The sequence below is a fragment of the Choloepus didactylus genome, chromosome 26 (assembly GCF_015220235.1).
Source record: "Choloepus didactylus isolate mChoDid1 chromosome 26, mChoDid1.pri, whole genome shotgun sequence".
Taxonomy (NCBI): Eukaryota; Metazoa; Chordata; class Mammalia; order Pilosa; family Megalonychidae; genus Choloepus; species Choloepus didactylus.
Window position 1 is genome coordinate 7,794,320 of NC_051332.1, and position 26,552 is coordinate 7,820,871.

Sequence of the window (26,552 nt, forward strand, 5' to 3'; positions counted from 1 at the left end):
GGGCTTGTCTCTCTTAACTTCTCTCTCTCAGCTCCTGTGCATACATGCTTATTCTCTCTGGGCATTTCTAAGTGTCTGGGGGTCTTCTTAGCTTCTTCAGGGCAAACTCCAGGTTTCATCTCTTAGCTTAGCATCTTCAAAAGGCTTTCTGTCTGCATCTTCAAGTGTCTGACATTTACAGCTGCCTCTTATGTCTCTTAAGGATTCCAGTAAAGTAATCAAGACCCACCTTGAATGGGCAGGGTCACAACTCAATGGAAAACTCCTAATCAAAAGTTCCCACCTAAAAGTCTGCCCCAAGATTGCACTGCAAACATGGCTTTTTATGGGGTGCATAAGAGACTCAAACCAGCACAATCTAGTTGTAAAGTGTTTTTATTTATCAATGTTTGCATTCATCCTTGCCATGAACATATATATTATAATACCAAGACAATAGTAAAGAATAATAATGCTGTCTCCTAGATTTTTGAGTTATCATTCCAAGTTACTCTGATTCAAATCTTTGTGACTGGAACTGCTTAAAAAAATAGAATATGGCAAAAATTTGATTTTCAGCAACAATATTTGTTGCTTATATATATGCAAGAACTGATCAATGAATTAATCTCACTTCAAAATACTTTTTACAAATTCAAAACTCAGTATACCCAATTCACTTCACAATTTGTACTGTCATCCTACATAATATCAACAGTAAGTCTTGTTCAAAACCTTGAGTCTTTGCTGTATTTTGTGCTAATGGGCAACATAAACTATTTTGTTTTCCATTATGAATTTTCTGATGTGAAATCAAGTTGCAGATGTTTCTAAATGGATTTTAGGATTTTTCTTTCCTCTGCATGTGAAAATTAATGCTAACGGAATGAGTGATCACTGATTTCATGCCTGCATTCATGAGACTGATAAGAGATTTATAAAGCGTGAATTCTCAATTGGCCTACAAGTGTGGGTGTACAAATAAAGAATTTTGTGATTTTTCAAGAATAACATCTCCAGCATGAAGTACCTGGAAATTCCTCAAGAAACTCCTTCATCTGGTAAAGATTTGTCTATCAATAGGAGCAGAGGATGAAGACCCTCCAAATTTCATAAAATGTATAACATGTGTTCTCTCACATTGTATATCATCAGACCTTCTTACTAAATTCTTTGCCATGAATATGACATGATATTCATTCTTTCCAGTATGAACTGGCTTACACTGATGTAGAAAGAATGATTTAAAGCTCTATCAGATAGATTACAAATGGTGTTTCCTCAGTGTGTGAGTTGTCTTGTATGTTTAAAGGATAACTCAAGGGTTGAAATTCCTTCAATATTCAAATCCTTTATGATATGAGTTCTTTCACATAATCTAATAAGTAAACATTGGCTGAAGCCTTTCACATATATCATTCATAAGGTTTCACTCAATTCAAGTTCTCTCATGTTGTCTAAGTTTACAAAAATAAACTAAGTTTCCCATGTAGATAATATTCTTATGGTATCTTTCCTCTGGATATTTTGCCATGTTCTCTAAAATCAGAAGAGTGGGTGAAGGCTTTCCAACTTTGATGAGACTCATAAGGTTTCTCTCCAGAGTCAGTTCTCTCATGTTGTCTCAGATGAACATATTGTGACAGCTTTCCCACAAGAAGACATTCATAGTGTTTCCCTTATGTGTGAGTGTTATCACAAACTCTAAGGCTAGAATAACAGGTGAAGACCTTCTCACATAGATGACATTCATAGGGTTTCTCTCCAGTGAGTTCTCTCATGTCTTCTAAGGGAAGAATAGTGAGAGAACACTTTCCCGCATAGATGGCATTCATATGGTTTCTCTCCAGTGTGAGTTCTCTCATGTCGTATCAAGCTGGAGAAACAACTGAAGGCTTTCACACATAGATGACATTCATATGGTTTCTCTCCAGTGTGAGTTCTCTCATGTCGTTTCAGGGAAAAGAGATAAGTAAAGGCTTTCCCACACAGGTGACAATCATGTTTCTCTCCAGTGTGGGTTCTCTCATGAGCTCTAAGGGAAGAACACTGAGGGAAGGCTTGCCCCAAAAGATGGCATTTATATGGTTTCTTTCCAGTGTGAGTACTCCCATGTCGTCTCAAGCTAGAGAAAGAACTGAAGGCTTTCCCATATAGATGACATTCATAAGGTTTCTCTCCAGTGTGAGTTCTCTCATGTCGACTCAGGTGACCATATTGAGTGAAGACTTTCCCACATTGAAGACATCCATATGGTTTCTCACCAGTGTGAGTCCTCTCATGTTCTCTAAGATGAGAACAACGGGCAAAGACTTTCCCACATAGATGGCATTCATATGGTTTCTCTCCAGTATGAGTTCTCTCATGTTGTCTCAGTTGACCATACTGAGTGAAGGCTTTCCCACATTGAAGACATCCATATGGTTTCTCACCAGTGTGAGTTCTCTTATGTTGTTTCAGGGAAGAGAGACAAGTAAAGGCTTTCCCACAGAGATGACATTCATAAGGTTTCTCTCCAGTGTGAGTTCTCTCATGAGCTCTAAGGGAAGAACACCGAGGGAAGGCTTTCCCACAAAGATGGCATTTATATGGTTTCTTTCCAGTGTGAGTTCTCTCATGTTGTCTCAAGCTAGAGAAATGACTGAAGGCCTTCCCACATAGATGACATTCATAAGGTTTCTCTCCAGTGTGAGTTCTCTCATGTTCTCTAACAGAATCATATCGAGTGAAGGCTTTCCCACATAGATTGCATTTATATGGTTTCTTTCCAGTGTGAGTTCTCTTATGCTGTCTCAAGTTAGACAAATGACTGCAGGCTTTCCCACAGAGATGACATTCATAAGGTTTCTCTCCAGTGTGAGTTCTCTCATGATCTGTAAGGACAGAACATCGAGTGAAGGCTTTCCCATGGAGATGACATTCATAAGGTTTCTCTCCAGTGTGAGTTCTCTCATGATCTCTAAAGACAGAACATCGAGTGAAGGCTTTCCGACATAGATGGCATTCATATGGTTTCTTTCTAATGTGAGTTCTCTCATGTTGTCTCAAGATACAGAAATGAGTAAAGGCTTTCTCATGTAGGTGACATTCATAAGGATTCTCTCCAGTATGAGGTCTCTCATGTACTCTGATGACAGAATTATGAGTGGAGGCTTTCTCACACAGATGATATTCATAGGGTTTCTCTCCAATGTAAGTTCCATTGTATTGTGTAAGGACAGAGCTTTCAACAAAGGATTTACCAATTAGAAGACATTCATATGATTTACTTCTAGTGTGAAAATGCTTTTGTTGATTAAAAGATGACTCATAATTGAGGGGTTTTCCAAATATATTGCTGAAGTAGGTTTTCTTTCCCTTGTGATTTAACACAGGTTGAGTAAAATCTTCCGGCAATTCACTACACATAATTCCATTCTCTTGAGTATTAGAATTTGGCTTCTGGGAAGTAGATGAGAGACTATGAAAGGTTTGTTCATAAAAACCAATTCATATACATATGAATTCTAGAATAATCTTTCAGTGCCAGTCTCCAATTAATATCTTTCCTATATTAGCTACATACCATGTTATTCTCCTGTATGCAGAGATCTTCTGTTTTGTAGCATCTAAACTGCACTCCTCATCAGTTTTGAAAACATTATAATGTTTCAAATATTTTGTATATGAGCCATGGTTATACAATTATATTTTTATTAAAACCCAGGTTATCCTTTTTTATTGAAATTAATTTTCCCTAAATTCAAACTATCACAGACTTTTTCTGGATTAGCACTTAAACCAACCTACAGTTAAGTGATTGCATTGAATTGCTAGTTTATTCCACTTCCAGGTATACACTTGGAAGACTAGGGCTCACCACCATGATGCTTACCAATGACGTGATTGTAAATGTGTCTTTCCTGCAGATATGTTGCATGTAGAGCATTCCTTGTTTTTTAAAGCCACCTTCACTGCCTGAAACAATTGAAAAGAGAATTAAATGCTAGACTAGCATTAGGGAAATGAAAATGCTGAAAAGACCCACACAACCCTATAATTGTTTCAAATATGACACTTATCTGGGAAAGAACATCAAATTAAGTATTATTTTAGGGGGTAGGAAACTTCATGTGAAATTGACAAATAGAAGAGATGTTCAAGATGGAAGCATAAGAAAAATTACTTTTAAAATAGTACTTTGGAAAGCTAAAGGAAGGGAAAAATACTGAAGAGAAGTACCCAGAAAAGGGCCATTAAGTGAAAGTGTAAATTCAATAGTACATAAACATCCATTTCCCCAAAGTCACAGACACTTGAATACAGATTATTAAAGAAGACAAAAAACTGACTACATCTGTGGAAAATTTCCCCCATATTTCAGGATATGTAGTTTACTTAAGGAATTCTGCAGGTGATATTTCAAGAACCTACTCAGTCACTGACAAGGCTTTACCCTGTCATGAATGACAGGTTCCTAGAGCTCACCTGAATTCTGGCTTTGGAAAAATCCAATTTCTTCTTTCAACAGTTTCTCTACTTGATTGAACTTGGAGGCTACATCAGATTTGCAGATCTGATTTCCTGGTTTTGGGAAAAAATAAATGGAATTCTGAGTTCTGTGCACTTAGTGCATTATCATCAAGTCCAGGAAAGATGTTTGTTTTAGTTTCCTATGCTGCTCAAGCAAATACCATGAATGTTGTTAAACAATGGAAATTTATTAGCTTATGGTTTTGAGGTCAGGAAAATGTCCAAATCAAGGCATAACTGAGGCAATGCTTTCTCCATAACACTGCAGCATTCTGGGGCTGGGAGCTGGTGACTGTGGGTCCTTAGCCTGCCACATGGGATGGCACAAGCAGCATCTTCTGGTCTCTTACTTCCCTTCTTGGTTTCATTGATTTCAGCTTCTTACTTCTGATGGGTTTCTGTGTGTCTGAATTTTATTCTCTTATAAAGGACACCAGTAATTGGATTAAAACCCATCCTGATTTAGGTGGGACTCACCTTAACCCAAGAACCCTTAACCAAAGGTCATACATACAGTCAGCATACAAAGAAATGGATTAGAGTTAAGAAAATGTTTTTCAGAGGTACATACAACTTCAAAACATGCTCCATCCTCTGGACCCCTAAAAGACCTGTTCTTTCTACGGGCAAAATGCATTCATTCCATCACAATATCCCAAAAGACTTAAGTCATTTCAGAAGCAAAGCTTAGTAGAAAGACTAAAATCAATTATGGGTGTGGTCTGTCCTAGAGCACAATTCTCCTCTGCGGACCTGTGAAATCTAAAGAAGAAGTTATCTGCTTCCAATGTACATTGGAGGGACAGGTATAGAATAAACATTTCCATTCCAATAGGGAGAAATTGAAAGGAAAACAAAGTTCGTGGTTCCAAACTCTGCAAGGCATACTCCATTACATTTGAAGGTCTGACAGTCACATATGGAATGATATCTTGCCCTCTGAAACTGATGAAATGACAGCCTGTTTCAGTTTGCTAATGCTATTTTACAAAACACCAGAAATGAGCTGGCTTTTATAAAGGGGGTTTATTTGGTTACAAAGTTATATTCTTAAGGCCATAAAAGTGTCCAAGCTAAGGCATCAACAGGGTACCTTCACATAATGGCCAATGGCATTTGGAACACCCCTGTTGTCTGGGAAGGCTCATGGTTGGCATCTTCTTCCTTTGTTCCCAGTTTGTTTTTCAAAAGGCTTTCTCCTAGGACATTTCTCTCTAGGCATCTGGGGGTATTCTCTTTTTTTTCTCCCAGGCAAACTCTGGAGAAGTCTGCTTTCAATGGCAATCTCCAAAATGTCTATCTTGGCTACAGCAGCACTGAGTTCCTTCTGTTTGTCAGCCCTTTTATATAGCTTCAGTGATTTAATTAAGACCCATCCTGAATGGATGGGGTAACATCTCCAAGGAAATTATCCAATCAAAATCTTGCCTACAGTTGATTCAGTCACATCTCCATGGAAACAATCAATAGGTTCCAACCTAATCAACACTAATACACTGCCCCCACCAGATTGCATGAAAGAACGTGAATCTTTTCTGGGGTACCTAATAATATTCAAACTGGCACACAGTCCTACCCCTTCCAGGTGCTTGTGCAGGATCTATGATCTCTGTAAACAATAGGGTGAAGCCTCCATCCTATCAGAACAGTGGGGTAGCAGCCAGAGACCCTGCACCCACACAGATACAGATTCTAACCTCTGAAAACAGTGGGGTCACAGCAATCTTCCTCAACAACAGGTGGAGAGTCCAAACCACCCCAAGCCCTAGAGCAGACACACCCTTTCCACTCAAATGGGTGGGACCACCTTCTTGCCTGAGAAGATGTCTTCAGTCCAGGCCTCAGCTTTCCATGGTTCTGCCCTTTTTCCTACAATCTGCCCCTTCTCTATCCCTTTTAATCCAGGCTGGCAATGGTTCCATTCATGCTGATCTTGCAAAACAGAGGTCAAAACCATTAGACAGAGGAATGTGCCACAGACCATTTCTGGATACCACCTCCAATCCTGAATTGAACAGAAATCACTGACTGGTTCCATGTTTAAACACTCACATGGACTTGCTTTCCAGAAGCTCAGAATTTTCCTAACCATCAATTCCAGGTTTCTTTATGCCCAGCATTTCTGTTCTCAGCTTATCCCAGTTCTCTTGCATTTTACTATTAGCTGCAGGGAGAAATTAGTCTGCACATTCCACACTTACCTTGGAAACTGCCTCAAATATTGAAGTCCATCACTGAAGTTCTGCCTTTCATCCAACATAAGAAATCAATTTTGCCAAGTTTTCTGCCATTTATAAAACAAGGATTGCCTTTCCTCCTGTTTCCAATAATGCATCATCATTTCCTTTTAAGGTCTTACTGGAAGTACCTTTAAATTCCATATTTCTACATCTTCTTTAAAGCAATCTAGGCCTTTCTTATAAAGCACCTTACAATTCTTCCAGCTTCAACTAAATTACACCATTCCAAGGCCATTTCCACATTTTTGATATAAGCAACAGAAGAATCCCACTCACCTGGTTCCAAATTCATTTCAGCTTCTGAGGCTGCTTAACAAATAGCATGAAATAGGTTGGTGGAAACAATGGAAATTTATTAGCTTTTGGGTTTTTTTTGAGAGCGATTACTGAATCAAAATCAATAATTTCTTTTTAATATCTACAAGCCAATACTGAACTTAGTTTATTCAAGAATGAACACAATGTAAAAAGAAAGTATGCTTATATTTTTAAAATATGTCAATTTTTCTTCTGTGCACTGAGCAGACATCATTTTAAACAAAATCAAGGCAAACTTGCTCTCTATAATGACACTTCTATAATTTAATAACAAAAGTGGAAGCTAATATACTCACAAAGTATTTTTAAAAGTCCACTGATAATGCTGCTTTATGCTCATTGGTACCACTTCACATTTGCATCATGGAAAATTACCTCTTTTATAGAATACAGATCACTGTTTTAACAGAATACATGTGATTAGTTAAATCTTTACATTTTCTGACTTAACAGCTGTTAACATGTATTTCAGCTAAGTATTAACAGCTTAATGAATTTGGAGTAGGAAAATCCTTTTTATATAAGCTTTCATTTTAAAACAAGATATATTGCTTTGGTGAAAAATGACCTCCCAAGATTTACAATACAATTTATGAATGGGGGAAAGCTGCATCCCCCTCTACCTTTTCACACTCAAATATCCTCAATCCTCCCTAAAAATACATGCCCAAGTTTATATTGTTTCTTCTTTGCTGTCATTTTCTTCTTTCCTGCACTGATTGGCACTTTCCCAGGAGCCCTTAACAGGTGCTCTTGTATACAATGTGGCTGCTGTGCCTGTACAGTTAGTGGCACCTGCAGAACAGTTACAAGCTGAAGAGTCCAGCCTTTGGCATAGCATGGCAATAACACTCCAAAGCTTAAGGGAATATTTGGTCCTTGGAGAAACAGAAAAGATAGCAGAATGGAAATAATAAAATAAAACCATAAGTTGGGAAAAAGAGGCCACAGCCCCTTCATTGTTGCTCCAGGAGTTATGTGAGAAGTTCAAAAAAATTGTACTAAATTTAAAAATCAAAATAGAAATAAACAAAATAACATCAGCACTAACAATGCCAATATAATGCAACCTGTCCTTTTAAGAGCTTATACACAGCACAGCCACTGGCAGGAAATGATTCTGGCTGGGCAGAATGACCCGAGCACTCAGGCAATCCCAGAGTACAATGGCCACACAGTGAATTAGTGACAACAAATGAATCCAATTTTAGGAGTTACTGAACAAACTACAAAATACCTGTTTTGACAGTTAAGTATGTGGCTCCTAAGATCCAAAAGTTTTTTCTAGACCAATTCTCTCTGTGCTTGGTTTTGACACTTCTGAGGGGTTAAAATTGCAGAAATACAAGGAAATAGTAATCTGGAGCCCTGATATACTGGGTAAGTTGATTTCAAAAGAACTGGGGGAGAAATGCTTTCATGTTTTGCCTACATAAAAACTAACATTTGTTCAGTTACCTGTTTCACAATATCCTGGGAGTAAGATGAGAAGAATAGGATAAAAGAAAGCAGGGAAAATGATTGCTGTTTCTGTAGTCAATTACCTAGTTTCTTACAGCTTTTGAAGTTCTCAACTAAGCCCACTTTGAACATGAAATATTAATCCTGTCAAATGTACTTAGATATGGCTGAATTACACATATGATCTAAGCCAACTTAAGCATTTTAATGAGAACCCAATCACTGGCTGTGGTTATAGGGAAGGAGGAACACTTACAGAAATATTTGAACTGGTATATTAAAAGAGACAGCACAATTTGTGAAAGGATGAACATATTTTGGAACCTGAGCAAAGGCTTCTTACCAATACCATAAAAAGTGACCATCCAGGTTGTTTTCACTGGCAACAATTCAGCCTGGTCAGTGTATTGTTCTTGACAACTTCCATGGCCCCCAAAATATTCAGGACACAGAAAGTCCAACAACTCTGGAGGTCTACAGTTAGTAAGAGAGGCCTAAAGTTCAACACTGCCATTGCAAACAAGTGGATACCATAATATTAAATAAAAATAAAAAGAATGAGTACACAAAGAAATTAAATAGCTAATAAGATGATGCTATTCAGAATCAGACTGGTCGAGAGGATTACCATACCTGTCCACAATCACAGGTCCTTGCTCTCAAAATAAATATAAGGAACATTTACAACAGAATAAAGCTTTATGAATGCAAGTTTTTCTTTCATTGCAATTCTAATCAAACAGACCAAAAGTCATACTTCTAAAATAATTAAAATAGTTATCTTTTTCTGTAAAACTGATGTGACTTGGTACCACAGTTAAACTTTCTCTAATAGCAGCAGTATCAGCCTATGGTAGCAAAGAAATTTAAATTTCTAGCCCCCCATGTGCTCCCATACAAAGCAACTTCATAAAGCATGCAGATATCTACTCTGCTGAACTTTCAAATAAAAAAAAGATCATTGAGCTTGCGGGTCTCATATCTTACAAAATATACATAAATGGTGACAAGTTAACAAATAGTAGACCCTTGCTTACCAATAAAATCATATAAGGTGGGTGGTGGAAAGAGAAATGTTTAAAATGAAAAAAAAAATTTCAAATGATGCTATCCTTCACAAAAAGGTCATGCTAAGATCAGATCCATATCGACTCAAAAACTGAAAATTAAGCCATAATCCAAAGAACTCTGTCCATGAGTCCAAATGCATGCATGCCAGCTGAAGAAAATGCAGTATTCACCTGACAATAGCTTCTTCAGAGCAGAACAGTAATGTCTCACTGGAGTAATCACAAGAGGGTGAATAAGACACAATCACACTTCTTTTTTGTCATTTAAAAAAAGGGAAGAAAAGAAAAACAATCACAAGACAAAAAATTAAAAAGAAAATTCATAATAACTGTAGGCTATCCCTCAGGCTATCCTGCCTTAGTGTCCATGAGCTGCATCTGCACATTGGCAGAAATCCTACCTCCATAGCCTCCCTTGGACTGCATTTGGTTCTGAATGGAGCTAACTGAATTCATTCCACTGAACAGGTCTTCTGATCCTATGTGAGCTGTGTGTACAAAGTTTGTTGGCTCTCTGATCATACTTTGGTCAATCCACCATTGCCTTTTCACTCCTTGTCAACACAGCAACCCATTCATCTATCTCTGGGCTGAGAACATTTCATATTATGCATACAGATGACTCTGCAGATTCACTGTTGTAGAAATTGTTCCTTGAAGATTTCTTTTCATTTGGGTGGGAGGTTTCACTTAAAAATCAACACACTCATAACTGGTGCTATTGTTGCCTTTGTCACCATCACCTACTCCAGCTGCAGCTGCTCTCAGCACCTGCTCTGTGGCTCTTGCCACCCCCATGCCTGCAGCTGTGCTCCCTGATGTGCATACCACTTCCTGGTCCCTCCTTCCCTGCCCAGGCTTGTGCTCAGGTGGCAGGAGAGCTAGTTTATGGTTTTGAGGCTGGGAAAAGTCCCAAATGTAGGCATCATCAGTACAACACTTTCTTCCCAAGACTGTGGCATTCAGGGGCTTGGAGCTGGCAACCTTGCTCCTTAGCTTGCCATGTGGCAAGGCACATCGTGGTGTCTCTTGGTGTCTTCTCTTCCAGGTTTCATTGATTTTAGCTTATTGTGTATGGCTTTAACTCTCTCTTTTCTCTTAATTTTTTTCTTTAAAAAGTACTCTTATATTAGGATGAAGCCCCATCATGATTGAGGTGGGACACAACAAAACTGAAGTAACCACATTAAAACTTCCAATGTAAAATGGATTAATATGTGCAGGAATAGATTAGATTTAAGAATATGTTTATTCTGTTGTACATATAGCTTCAAACCACTACAATGATCAAAGAAGAAATAAAGTATATACATTGAAGATCAGCCAATGAAAAAGTACCTGGAACACAGAATAGTGACATTTTTTCACCATCAAAGGGTCATCTTGACCTTGGGCACAAATAAAGTGAGAGCCTTCAGTTTCTAATGTCCAAATTCAAAGACAGACTGCAGAACCCTCTGTATTTCCATAAAAGAAGAAATTATGTTTCCACAATAATTCATTAACTTGAAAAGAATCCTATACCAAGGTTGTTCAGAAAGCCTAAGTTTATATGCAAAAGGATAAGCCTGTTGTTTTTATGACTATAGTCTGAATCCGCAGCAAAACTCTAGGGTGCAATAACTATTTAGGACACACTTAATCCATTATTTATCCTTTCAGAAAATACTCATTGGATTCCCATAACTGCTCTGAGTGCTAGACATTAAGTAAAATAAAAACATAAAATTTGTGTTCATGTGTGGGAAACTGACTCTTCCATGTTTTTTAAGACATGTCTGGGGTGGTGGCTTGGAATGCTAAGCCACAAGCCTGCATGGAATGCTGTGCAGGCATGCCTCACAAAGATGTGTGTCTTGGGGCATGACAACCCCAGTGTACTATTGTCCTGTACCTAGATTGTTCTTTTTGATATGTGACAAGATGTAAACAGAGGCATCTGATGGAGTAAATGTGTCACAAGACACATATCGTATGCTCTCCTGTATTATGAAACAAATAAATAGCCAGGGCATGGAGATACTGGTATCCACTTAGCATGAGATGCAGTGGATCCCCTGATCCCTTAAATCATAACTTTGTGTCTGTGTTTCATTCCTGCATCACCCTGTCAGCAACAAGTGGTGCCCAACATGGGGACTGAAGGACCGGATCTGGTTCCCAACAGAAAAATTGCTTGAATGACTGAGGTAGAATGACACTGGAACTTGAGTGAAGGTAATGGCTGTCTATTTGTCTGCATTCCTTGTAGAACAATCCTGAGCATTTTAGCAGGGTAATGGGTAATGTAGAAGAACATAATCAATATGTGCCATATATTTCTCTCTTATGACAGCTGCTGTGTGCCAGTGGCATTAATGTCAGGAAATCACAGATTTTGGAATTATTGCAGTTTATTGAAAAATACTGTTCTTTGTTCCCTACCCTCAGCTCTCTTGAATTATGTGATTGGGAAAGAGTGGGCAAAGAATTAAAACAGAAACATTTGCAAGGAGTCAATCTGCCAATCACTATTTGGTCTACTTGGACCTTAATTAAGTCTGTTCTTGAGCCTCTAAAAACTGATGATGAGGAGGAAGAAGGGAAGATCTTGAAGATGATTCAGGCCCTGATACACCTTCAGATGATAAGGCTGTTTCACACAAGTTGAACAAGTGCAAGAAAATTTTCTATTCTTGCTCATGTCCTCCCACAGCTCCCTGCTCAGAGGAATGTCCCCCACCTCCTCCCCCTCCTCCTCCTGTTTCTGTGTCTAGCAGTGTTCCACTGACTAAGCCAGCCCATCTATCAGGTGTTTAACAGGGTCTTGCTAAGGCTAGGCGGTGTGGTGATTTAGAGGCAATATGTTATCCTGTTGCTTTTCCTGTCACTGTTCATGAGGAATTGTCCCCTGGCCAAGATGCAAATCACCCACATGGAATATATAGTTATGCCCATGAATCTGTTTCTTTTGAGGTTGTTAAGGAACTTAAAAAATTGGTGCAAACTTATGGGCTTCATTCTCCTTTTACATTTGGTATTCTTCAAGGTCTTGCTGAGGGTTCACGCTTAATTCCTATTGACTGGGCTACCTTAGCTTGAAAAGTTTTGAGCTCAGAAGAGTATGTGCAATTTAAGACTTGGTGGGCAGAGCATGCAGAAATTCAGGCTGCTGAGAATTGCAGAAATAATGTACAGATAACCCTAGAGCAATTGCTGGGGACTGGGGCTTACTCTACTATTGCAAATCAATCAGTCTATAATGATCAGGCTATTGAATAGCTTCAGCATTGTTGTTTGAGGGCTTGGGAAAGAACTGACACTAAAGGGAAAGCTGCTCAGTCCTTCCAAAAAGTTTTGTAGGGACCAAAGGAGCCCTACCCAGATTTTATTGCACAGCTTCATGAGGCTATAAAACATCAGGTCAATAACATAGAAGCCTCTGAAATGATCTTGCACCTACTAGCTTATGAAACTGATAATAAGGATTGTCAGTGGGCTATAGCCCCATTCAAAGGCAAAACTGATATTACTGGCTATATTCGCCTATGTCAGGACATTGGAACTGAGGTTTATAGAGCTGAAATGATGGCTCAGGGGATGGCTAATTTGAGAGTTGGATCTTGGTTTCCAGGAAAATGTTTTTCCTGCAGAAAAATTGGACATACTCAAAAAGAATGTAATTGCTCTAACAATAAGCCCTCTCAAAAGCAACCTGGTATGTGTCCAAAATGTCAAAAGGGTTGGCATTGGGCTAATCAATGCTGGTCTGCTTTTCATAAAGATGGAACCTCTCTTTTGGGATATGACAATCTGGGCAAGCTCCTAGCCCCTTGCTAAAAGGGAGCATTTCTGATCCAGCATCAGGACTTGCATGCAGTCCCTCCACCAACTCCCAGACTTCCATCTTGGAACATTCCCCAGCCACCACTGGGAGCGCAGCAGTAGATCTAGCTGCTAATGCTGAAGTGTGCCTCCTTCCCAATAATTCTCCTGTAAAAGTTCCTACTGGATATTATGGTCCCTTGCCTAAAAGGACAGTAGGTCTCCTGCTTGGATGCAGTTCTTTTAATCTTAAAGGTGCCTGTGTACATACTGGGGTTATTGACTCTGACTATACTGGGAAAATTCAGGAAGTTATGTCCTCCATAATCCTGTGGACTGCTCATAAAGGAGAAAGGATTGCCCAACTTCTGTTGTTGCCATATGTCCCTGTCGGCTCCTCCTCACAGCAACACGGTGATGGAGGTTTCAGCAGCACTGGTAAGGCTGGAATTTTCCTTACTGAGGCTCTTCAGGAGTTGCGCCCTATGTGCAGACTTACTATTCATGGACATAGTTTTACTGGCCTTATAGATACTGGTGCCAATGTGTCTATCATTAGTCAGCAGCATTGGCTGTGACACTGGCCATTGCAAGAGGCATGGATTACTGTTGTAGGTTTAGTGTCTCCCCGAGGACTAATGCAGAGTGTTCACATTTTACCATGCCTTGGTCCTGACAGACAAAAAGCCACTTTGCAACCCTATGTGGCTGCTCTGCCTCTTAATCTTTGGGGCAGAGACTTACTTGAACAATGGGGTGCTACCATGCATATCCCTTTCCCCAATAGGGTAGATAGCATTCAAAGTCAAAACATGATGGCAGACATGGGATACATCCCCCATCACGGACTCGGTGTGCACCTCCAGGGCATTCCTTCACCTATACAAATTACACCAAAGTGACAGATTTGGTTTAGGATATAAACCTTTTTAGTGGTGGCCACTGTTCATTTGCCTCCTCAACCCATTCCACTAGTCTGGTCCACTACAAAACTGGCATGGGTGGAACAGTGGCTACTTACAAAAGACATATTGGAGGCCTTACATGAACTTGTTCAAGAATCTTTACAACATATTGAATAATCTTTTAGCCCTTGGAATTCTCCTGTGTTTCCTACTAAAAAAAAAGTCAGGAAAATGAAGAATGCTGACTGATTTGTGAGGTGTTAATGCTGTTATTCAGCCTACTGGACCTTTACAACCAGAGCTCCCAAATCCGAGTATGATTCCTGAAAATTGGGCTTTAGTGGTTATTGATATCAAGGACTGTTTCTTCTCTATCCCTGTGGCAAAGCAGGATAAGAAGTTTGCATTTACTATTTTGTCACTTAACAACAAAACTCCTTCAAAAGGATATCAGTGGAAAGTCTTACCACAGGGCATGCTGAATAGCCCTACAATATGTCAGTACTATGAGGACTGTGCCTTACAGCCAGTCTATTCCAAATTTCCCAAAGCCTACATCATTCATTATATGGATGATATTTTGTGTTCTGCTCCCCAAGAGGCTGAAGTAGAAGCTTTGTTCCTAGCTGTTCAGAGTGCCTTGCAAGCTGTCAGTCTACATATTGCCACTGATAAAGTGCAACGCACTTTGCTGGTTCACCACATTAAATGACTTACAAAAATTATTAGGAGATATTAATTGGCTTCACCTGAAAGTCGATACAGCAAATTATGAGCTTAGCAATTTATTGTCGCTACTCTGTGGGGATTCAAAACTAAGTAGCCCCAGATCTTTGACTCCTGCTGCAGAAGAAGAATTACAATTGGTGGAAGCAAAGATTCAACAGCCCAGGTGTCTTATGTTAATCCACAGAAGCCATTGTCTTTGCTTGTTTTTTCTACCCCACATTCCCCCACTGGTTTGCGCCTGCAAAACAAAAAAATTGTAGAATGGCTATTTTTGGCTAATTCTTCAGTAAAATCCATATCCCCTCATCTAGATCTTCTGGCCACCTTGGTTGCTTAATTAAGGAAAAGAGCAAAGCAACTTAATGGTTTTGACCTTTGATCATGCTCCCCGTAACTACAAAAGAACTCTCAGTTATTTTGCAACAACATCTGCCTTGGCAAATTGCCCTTTCTGATTATGTTGGCCAGCTGGATAATCATTACCTGAAAAATGAACTTTTTCAATTTATCCAATGCACTCAATGGATCTTGCCTAAAATTACTTCTTGTGCACCTCTAGTTAATGCTTCCATTGTTTTTACTGATGGGTCCTCTAAGGGTCGAGCTGCTTACATGGGTCCAAGGTCCAAACTGTTACAGCTACCAGATTTTACTGCTCAGCAGGCTGAACTGGCAGCTGTTATCACTGTGTTAACTGATTTTCTGGGGGCTGTCAATATTTTATCTGACTTGGCTTATGTTGTTCATGTTGCAAGCACTATTGAAACTGCTCTTATTAAGCAACAACTGCTACCTTGAATAGCCACTCTTTTTTCTGAGCTACAGTTATTCATGCTCATGTGGCTCCTTTTTATATTGCACACATTTGTTCTCATACACAGCTTCCAGGTCCTCTGACAGCTGGCAATGCTGCTGCAGATAAATTATTGTTACCTGTGCTTTCAGAAGCTGCTCATTTTCATTCCCTTACTCATCTTAATGTGCAAGGCCTCATGCACCATTTTCCACTTAGTTGGGCACCAGCTAAAGATATTGTTTCTTCCTGTCCTGGATGTCAGCTTCTTTCTGCTCCACCCCTACAGGACTCTGGTGTTAACCTCCATGGCCTGGCCCCCAATGATTTATGGCAAATGGATTTTACCCAAATTCCTTCCTTTGGCCATCTGGCTGCTGTTCATGTTAGTACTGATACCTACCCTGGCTTTCTTTGGGCTACAGAACAGTCTGATGAGACATTTTCACCATGTTTGTGCTCATCTTTTTGCTTGTTTTGCTTCCATGGGCTTACCTCATGGCCTCAAAACTGACAATGGCCCTGCCTATTCTTCTGCTAAAGTTCCTACATTTACTACAGCTTGGAGTATTCATCATACCACTGGCATTCCTTATAACCCTCAGGGGCAGGCCATTGTTGAACGTGCTCATCAGACCCTGAAAACTATGTTCACAAAACAAAAAGGGGGAGATGATGGAACTCCTCATGAACATTTGTCAAAACCTTGTTTACTTTGAACTTTTTAAATTTTTATGAAAAGCTGGGTGGTACTGCCACAGAATGACACTTCCCAGCAGAAAAGATAACATTGAAATATCATTTTCATAAGGCTCCTCCTATATGGTGGAAAGATGTGTTAACTAATGAATGGACAGTGGGTACTTTGTTAACATGGGGATGAGGTTATGCTTGTGTTTCCCCAGGTGACAGACGTGCACCAATTTGGGTTCCGGCTCAGACTGAAACCATATCATGACTCTGGAAAAGAAAAGAAAATGGCTGTGGGACATCGAGCCACCAGTGATGCAGATGCAGGGGCTGACTCTGAAGATGATGGTGCTTGGGCCAACACCCAGAACTAGGGAGGTCTGACACCCAACCTGGGGGCAGATAAAGAAATTGTGTCAGGATGCTGAAAAACAAGTTCAGCAAGTTCAGCTGCCTATGACAGGTCTTAACCTGACAGCAGCAATGTTGGCTCTTATTGCTATTGTTGTGAGTATATCTCCAGCATTTGCTCATTCTGGAAATTATACTTATTGGGCTTACATTCCTAATCCTCCATTGCTACAGCCTGTAGAATGGGACCACCCTTCCCCCACTGTATATTTTAGCAATGGTACTTGGTTGCCTCCTCCCATTGATGAAAGACTTCCCCAGTTTCCTGGAGATGAAGAAAAAAACTATTCTTAATCATTGGATTTTACACATTCACATTTGTGTGTGGGACAGGGTGAAGGGTGCTTAACCCTGACTTGGCAAGCATGATTCTCAGTAATACCCAAGAAAGATAACCATTCAAAAGCATCCCTGCTCTTAATATCCGGATACAGTTTTGCCTAAAATGAAAATATTACAATCACTGACCATGCACCCCAGTGATCTATTTGTCACATACCACAATCTTGGGTGCCAGAAATGCAGAGAGTACATTGGGATGATTGTAGAGCAACTAGAGGAGTGTTGGTGCAGAATGGTTCCTATGGAATTGTGACTGGTCCCCTAAGGGGTATGCAGTTCAGAAGTGCACCAATGCAAATTGCTCTGATCATGAGAAGTTAAGATGGATGGTTCATGGATATAACCATTCTATATTTAATGAGTCTTACAGTATCCAAACTCAAGCTACAAATCCTATTGTTTGGCATGGTGTTGGTTTTTCCCCACCCAGACCTACTTTAAATAATTCCTATGTTCAAGATATTCTTTGGAGGCTCCCCATTAGTTTACATAACATTTCCTGATGGGATGGGAACTATATGAATAAACCTATTTATACTATAAATTTCACAAAAATAGATAATTTTGGAATACAAGCCTGTGTTAGAGACCCCTATATGTTTTGGGTAGGAACCATCACTATTAATACTACTACTAAGGAAATCACCTGCATGGAAAACAAAAGTTGTTCACTTTATACTTGCCTAAATAACACTATAGACTCTACTAATATTACTATTGTAATTCTTAGACAATGCAAAGGTCTTTGGCTTCCTGTTTCACAGCACAGACTGTGGGAATCATCACCTGATTTGCATATGTTACTACAAATTCTAGACAAAGTATATAAAAGAACAAAAAGATTTCTGGGAATGTTAATAGCTTTTATTATTGGGATAATAGCTATTGCAACAACAGCCACTGTAGCAGGCTGTTCATCAATCTATTCAAACTACAGAATTTGTTCAAGAGTGGCATAAAAATGCAGGTAAAACATGGGGGGAACAGTTGCAAATCAATAAAGAGATCAATGCTCACCTTGTTAATTTAGAGAATGCTGTTCTTCTTTTAGGAGAAGAAGTTGAAAACTTATGGTATCAGTTTAAGTTACAGTGTGACTGGAATACATAATCATTTTGTGTCACTCCTCATAAATATAATGACATACACTTTGTATGGGATAAAGTCAAAAAACATTTGGTTGAACATTACAGCAATCTTACCTTAGACATTTTAAAGCTGCAAGAAACAGTAGATAATATCCAAAGTGCTAATTTTAATGCTTTATTGGAATCAGAAACAATGCAGGGCATTGCTGATGGCTTTGAAAAATTAAATCCCATAGTTTGGGTAAAATCCCTTGGTGGAGGATTCCTGGGTAGTATTCTTTTAATGTTATTGATCATTTTGTGTCTATGCTTGGTCCTCAGATGCACAATAAAAACCCTCTCAGACCTAAAGCAGAAGGAAGCTGTTTAGTCCATCTTGTCAGCATTAAAGAAACAAAAAGGGGGACATGTGGCAAACTGAGTCTTCCATGTTTCTTAAGCCATGTCTGGGGTGGTGGCTTGGAATGCTAAGCCACAAGCCTGCATGGAATGCTGTGCAGGCACTCTTCACAAAGATGTGTGTCTTTGGGCATGACAACCCCCGTGTACTATTGTCCTGTACCTAGATTGTTCTTTCTGATATGCAACAAGATGTAAACAGAGACATCTGTTGGAGTGAATGTGTACAAGACATGTACCATATGCTTTCTTGTATTATGAAACAAATAAATACCTGGGGCATGGAGATACTGGTATCCACTTAGCATGAGATACAGTGGATCCCCTGCTCCCTTAAATCATAACTTTGTGTCTGTGTTTCATTCCTGCATTGCCCTGTCAACAACATTAATGAAGATTACATTCTAGTGGGTTGAAAAACTAGACATAAGTAGTAAGTACAGAAATAAATTACTTTTAGGTAGTTTTTCATCTTACGCAATAAAATATGTATATAAGGTATAAAAATAAAATATCAAACAATATAGATAAGTTGTTCAAGACAATTCTTGAGAGGATTAGATAGGTAAGTTTGGAAGACTCACCCACTGAAAGCAGATGACTGATGTTCTCCACCATCACATCTCTGAACAGCATTTTCTGGAATGCATCCAGCAGAGCCCACTCTTCCTGGGTGAAGTCTATAACTACATCGTTCAAGTTCACTATCTCCTAAAAGCATGAGAGACATTCATGTTTAGAAAGGACCATCTGCCAATGTCCAACATAGAATGTTTGAGAGGACAGCACTGAGGAAATGGTGATTACTGCCAGAAAGCTCAAACTGCATTTCAGTTTTAAGTCAGATGATTCTCAGTGAACAGTCATCTGCCTTTCACACACATGGACATATACACACATATGCACTGATTATTTAAGACTCCATTATAAAAGAATCTCAAAAGACATGGAGTATAATATAACCTGGGCATTTCCTAATAAACTGAGCATTATGACATTATGGTGTACAATTTGTACTTGAGCATTCATAACTATAACACCCCTTTCCACCAATTTAAAGTAAATTAACAGACTCATGACAGGACAATGAATATCTATGATTTGTCACTTTTATATCATAGCTATAGTAAGCTTATTGCCCCAGGTGACTTCAGTTTCCTCTCATCTATGATATTGTTTCACAACTTGTTACAAAAGTTGAAAGATATAATGAGCTTATGTGTTAAGTACTTCCTATCTGAACATAATGTAAGGGTATATTACTCATTAGAATGGCAGAGAATCTTGCAGCAAAATACAGCATTCTGCAGAACTAAACAGATATCATGGTTAACTTGGATCAGTACATGCTGCCTGGCTCAATTCTCTATAACTCTGGTGTTCATCATAATATACAAGTACAGACAGTTCACAAGCATACACAACAGACCCCTAAAACTGCTGTACTGAAGGATGATCCTGGCTGGCCATCCAATGATATCAGATCTTCCAACTTCAACTTTTCTTGGGACCTGCAAAACCCATGTTCATCATCTCTTGTATTTTCACCTCCTCTCTATGTTGAAGAGCATAAGTCTCTTGATCCATTGTGGTCTAACTTTTAAAACATTTTTACAAGCCATATATTTTACTCTACCTACTATACTCCACCTCCTTAAGGCACACTAAAATTAAACACTTCTTTCATTACTAACATTTATAAAATTTGGAAAAGCTTATTAATAACAAGGCAAAATGGGCAGTAAGGACAAAAGGAGAAGAAGAAATTTAGAATCTTTTTTAAAATTTTTAAAATGTACCAATATAAACTATTGATACTTTAAGAAATTAGGGAAGATGGTAGTTAGGAGAGATGGGGCAAAAAAACACCTCCGTGAAAAATGCTAGAAAAAGACAGAAAGTGACCCAGAACACCATTTCCAGTAATGCACCAGCTGGACAAGTTCTGCTAAATCCACAGGGACAATGCACTTGGTGAAACTGGGAGTGTGCATTCTGAAATGAGTGAGGGCTGTCTGCAGAAAATGGGGGTTGGCATTTGGAGATGGACTAGTTTTAAAAATCCAAAAGTGGCTGTGGATATGGCAGCAAGAACCACAGAGTGAAGTGTGGTGGGAACTGCATCCTCACAACCTCAATATCTGGCATGCCTCAATATCCGGCATGGATGATAGCCTTTCACACACCTGCTGCTAACTGTCTCAAAGCTAAGAAGGCAGAGGTTAGCAAAAAGGGGAAAAGTACCAAACCCTATACAGCCATCTTCCCAGTGGGCTGGAAATGCTCCTGCCCAGCATTGGCACCACAGCCCAGAGCTGTGCCAAACAACCTGGCAAGATGGGAAGTGTTTCCAGCAACACACGCACATGCCACAATATCTGGCATGGATGATAGCCTTTCACATACCCGTAGCTAACTGTCCTGGAGCTAGGAAGGCAGAGATGTGAAAAGGGGGAAGTTAACATGCCCCATACAGCCATCCTTTCAGCAGTCTGGGAACACCCGTACACTGCCCTATGGCCCAAAGGACATGGCTTGGAAGAGGGATACACTTCGAATTCCCAGGCACCATACACCAGTACCAAGGACTTGTGGGTCAGCAGCAGGGAAAAACTGTGCTGAGACTGAACTGAAGGTCTAGACTCTGGCAACAGCTTTAAATCTCCAGGAACACCTGGAGGGTTTATTAAAACTTCCCTCCTTCCCTAACCACTCAGACACATGCCCCACATTCAGGGCAGGAAGCATGAACTAAACATGCAAACATGGTGCACCAATTGGAACCCCACAAGATTCAGACACACACTCACCACAAACACAAAGCTGGGGAGAACTGGCTTGAGAGGAATAGGTGGCTCATGGATGCCACATGCTGGAAAAAGAAAGTGTACACCACCAAGCTGAAGATCTGGCAAATTAGAGGTAAGTGTTTGAATCAGCCTACACATCCTAAAGGAACTCTATCAAGTTAAGCAAATGTCAAGAGGCCAAAAACAAGAGAAAATTATAAAGCATATGAAGAAACCAGATTATATGGATAACCTACACCCTAACACCCAAATCAAAAGATCAGAGGAGACACAGTACTTGGAGCAAATAATCAAAGAATGAAAGACAAACAAGAGCATGGCACAGGATATAAAGGATATGAAGAAGACCCTAGAAGAGCATAAATAAGAAACTGAAAGAGTAAATTAAAAAATAGATGATCTTATGGAAAGTAGAAGAAAAGAAATAAGGTTTAAAGAAGAAACAATTGACATAGAGAACAAAAAACAATAGAATAGAAAAAGATGGCAGACTGGTGAGCTGTATGTTTTAGTTACTCCTCCAGGAAAGTAGGTAAAAAGCCAGGAACTGCGTGGACTGGACACCGCAGAGCAATCTGTCTTTGGGCATACTTCATACAACACTCATGAAAACGTGGAACTGCTGAGATCAGCGAAATCTGTAAGTTTTTGCGGCCAGGGGACCCGCCCCCCTCCCTGCCAGGCTCAGTCCCGGGGGAGGAGGGGCTGTCAGCTCCAGGAAGGAGAAGGGAGAATTGCAGTGGCTGCTCTTATCGGAAACTCATTCTACTGATTCAAACTCCAACCATAGATAGACTGAGACCAGACACCAGAGACTCTGAGAGCAGCCAGCCCAGCAGAGAGGAGACAGGCATAGAAAAAAAACAACACGAAAAACTCCAAAATAAAAGCAGAGGATTTTTGGAGTTCTGGTGAACACAGAAAGGGGAAGGGCGGAGATCAGGCCTTGAGGCGCATATGCAAATCCCGAAGCAAGGCTGATCTCTCTGCCCTGTGCACCTTTCCTTAATGGCCCTGGTTGCTTTCTCTATTAGCATTTCAATAACCCATTAGATCTCTGAGGAGGGCCGTTTGTTTTTTTTTTTTTGTTTTTTTTTTTTAAATCCTTTTTGCTTTTTCTAAAACAATTACTCTAAGAAGCTCAACACAGAAAGCTTCAAAGAATTGAAATTTGGGCACGTCAAATCAAGAGCAGAACTAAGAGAGCTCTGAGACAAAAGGCAATAATCCAGTGGCTGAGAAAATTCACTAAACAACACAACTTCCCAAGAAAAGGGGGGTGTCCGCTCACAGCCACCATCCTGGTGGACAGGAAACACTCCTGCCCATCGCCAGCCCCATAGCCCAGAGCTGCCCCAGACAACCCAGTGTGACGGAAGTGCTTCAAATAACAGGCACACACCAAAAAACTGGGCGTGGACATTAGCCTTCCCTGCAACCTCAGCTGAATGTCCCAGAGCTGGGAAGGGGGAGCAGTGTGAATTAACAGAGCGCCATTCAGCCATCATTTGAGCAGACTGGGAGCCTCCCAACACAGCCCAGCAGCCCAGAACTGCCCTGGGGGGACGGCACTCACCTGTGACATAGCACAGTCATCCCTCAACAGAGGACCCGGGGTGCACAGCCTGGAAGAGGGGCCCACTTGCAAGTCTCAGGAGCCATACGCCAATACCAAAGACTTGTGGGTCAGTAGCAGAGACAAACTGTGGCAGGATTGAACTGAAGGATTAGACTATTGCAGTAGCTTTAAAACTCTAGGATCATCAGGGAGATTTGATTGTTAGGGCCACCCCCCTCCCCGACTGCCCAGAAACACGCCCCACATACAGGGCAGGCAACACCAACTACACACGCAAGCTTGGTACACCAATTGGGACCCACAAGACTCACTCCCCAACTCACCAAAAAGGCTAAGCAGGGGAGATCTGGCTTGAGGAGAACAGGTGGCTCGTGGACGCCACCTGCTGGTTAGTTAGAGAAAGTGTACTCTACGAAGCTGTAGATCTGATAAATTAGAGATAAGGACTTCAACTGGTCTACAAACCCTAAAAGAACCCTATCAAGTTCAGCAAATGCCACGAGGCCAAAAACAACAGAAAATTATAAAGCATATGAAAAAACCAGACGATATGGATAACCCAAGCCCAAGCACCCAAATCAAAAGACCAGAAGAGACACACCTAGAGCAGCTACTCAAAGAACTAAAGATGAACAATGAGACCATAGTACGGGATATGAAGGAAATCAAGAAGACCCTAGAAGAGCATAAAGAAGACATTGCAAGACTAAATAAAAAAATGGATGATCTTATGGAAATTAAAGAAACTGTTGACCAAATTAAAAAGATTCTGGACACTCATAGTACAAGACTAGAGGAAGTTGAACAACGAATCAGTGACCTGGAAGACGACAGAATGGAAAATGAAAGCATAAAAGAAAGAATGGGGAAAAAAATTGAAAAACTCGAAATGGACCTCAGGGATATGATAGATAATATGAAATGTCCGAATATAAGACTCATTGGTGTCCCAGAAGGGGAAGAAAAGGGTAAAGGTCTAGGAAGAGTATTCAAAGAAATTGTTGGGGAAAACTTCCCAAATCTTTTAAACAACATAAATACACAAATCATAAATGCTCAGCGAACTCCAAATAGAATAAATCTAAAAAAACCCACTCTGAGACATATACTGATCACACTGTCAAACATAGAAGAGAAGGAGCAAGTTCTGAAAGCAGCAAGAGAAAAGCAATTCACCACATACAAAGGAAACAGCATAAGTTTAAGTAGTGACTACTCAGCAGCCACCATGGAGGCGAGAAGGCAGTGGCACGATATATTTAAAATTCTGAGTGAGAGGAATTTCCAGCCAAGAATACTTTATCCAGCAAAGCTCTCCTTCAAATTTGAGGGAGAGCTTAAATTTTTCACAGACAAAGAAATGCTGAGAGAATTTGCTAACAAGAGACCTGCCCTACTGGAGATACTAAAGGGAGCCCTACAGACAGAGAAACAAAGACAGGACAGAGAGACTTGGAGAAAGGTTCAGTACTAAAGAGATTCGGTATGGGTACAATAAAGGATATTAATAGAGAGAGGGAAAAATATGGCAAACATAATCCAAAGGATAAGATGGCCGATTCAAGAAATGCCTTCACGGTTTTAACGCTGAATGTAAATGGATTAAACTCCCCAATTAAAAGATATAGATTCGCAGAATGGATCAAAAAAAATGAACCATCAATATGTTGCATACAAGAGACTCATCTTAGACACAGGGACACAAAGAAACTGAAAGTGAAAGGATGGAAAAAAACTATTTCATGCAAGCTACAGCCAAAAGAAAGCAGGTGTAGCAATATTAATCTCAGATAAAATAGACTTCAAATGCAGGGATGTTTTGAGAGACAAAGAAGGCCACTACATACTAATAAAAGGGGCAATTCAGCAAGAAGAAATAACAATCGTAAATGTCTATGCACCCAATCAAGGTGCCACAAAATACATGAGAGAAACATTGGCAAAACTAAAGGAAGCAATTGATGTTTCCACAATAATTGTGGGAGACTTCAACACATCACTCTCTCCTATAGATAGATCAACCAGACAGAAGACCAATAAGGAAATTGAAAACCTAAACAATCTGATAAATGAATTAGATTTAACAGACATCTACAGGACATTACATCCCAAATCACCAGGATACACATACTTTTCTAGTGCTCACGGAACTTTCTTCAGAATAGATCATATGCTGGGACATAAAACAAGCCTCAATAAATTTAAAAAGATTGAAATTATTCAAAGCACATTCTCTGACCACAATGGAATACAATTAGAAGTCAATAACCATCAGAGACTTAGAAAATTCACAAATACCTGGAGGTTAAACAACACACTCCTAAACAATCAGTGGGTTAAAGAAGAAATAGCAAGAGAAATTGCTAAATATATAGAGACGAATGAAAATGAGAACACAACATACCAAAACCTATGGGATGCAGCAAAAGCAGTGCTAAGGGGGAAATTTATAGCACTAAACGCATATATTAAAAAGGAAGAAAGAGCCAAAATCAAAGAACTAATGGATCAACTGAAGAAGCTAGAAAATGAACAGCAAACCAATCCTAAACCAAGTACAAGAAAAGAAATAACAAGGATTAAAGCAGAAATAAATGACATAGAGAACAAAAAAAACAATAGAAATGATAAATATCACCAAAAGTTGGTTCTTTGAGAAGATCAACAAGATTGACAAGCCCCTAGCTAGACTGACAAAATCAAAAAGAGAGAAGACCCATATAAACAAAATAATGAATGAAAAAGGTGACATAACTGCAGATCCTGAAGAAATTAAAAAAATTATAAGAGGATATTATGAACAACTGTATGGCAACAAACTGGATAATGTAGAAGAAATGGACAATTTCCTGGAAACATATGAACAACCTAGACTGACCAGAGAAGAAATAGAAGACCTCAACCAACCCATCACAAGCAAAGAGATCCAATCAGTCATCAAAAATCTTCCCACAAATAAATGCCCAGGGCCAGATGGCTTCACAGGGGAATTCTACCAAACTTTCCAGAAAGAACTGACACCAATCTTACTCAAACTCTTTCAAAACATTGAAAAAAATGGAACACTACCTAACTCATTTTATGAAGCTAACATCAATCTAATACCAAAACCAGGCAAAGATGCTACAAAAAAGGAAAACTACCGGCCAATCTCCCTAATGAATATAGATGCAAAAATCCTCAACAAAATACTTGCAAATCAAATCCAAAGACACATTAAAAAAATCATACACCATGACCAAGTGGGGTTCATTCCAGGCATGCAAGGATGGTTCAACATAAGACAAACAATCAATGTATTACAACACATTAAAAACTCGAAAGGGAAAAACAATTGATCATCTCAATAGATGCTGAAAAAGCATTTGACAAAATCCAACATCCCTTTTTGATAAAAACACTTCAAAAGGTAGGAATTGAAG

At 39.6% G+C, this 26,552-nt stretch overlaps 1 protein-coding gene across 1 annotated transcript in view; it reads right to left on the minus strand.

Moving 5' to 3' along the window:
• Positions 1–26,552, minus strand: part of LOC119520845 (zinc finger protein 596-like) — a 146,736-nt gene that overhangs the window by 100,765 nt on the left and 19,419 nt on the right. Inside the window, exons 3-5 of the mRNA XM_037818734.1 lie at positions 19,326–19,452; positions 4,447–4,542; positions 3,854–3,936 (exon numbers count right to left, since the gene is read on the minus strand). Of these exons, the coding sequence (XP_037674662.1) occupies positions 3,854–3,936; positions 4,447–4,542; positions 19,326–19,452 (306 nt within the window). The remainder of the gene's footprint in view (positions 1–3,853; positions 3,937–4,446; positions 4,543–19,325; positions 19,453–26,552) is intronic.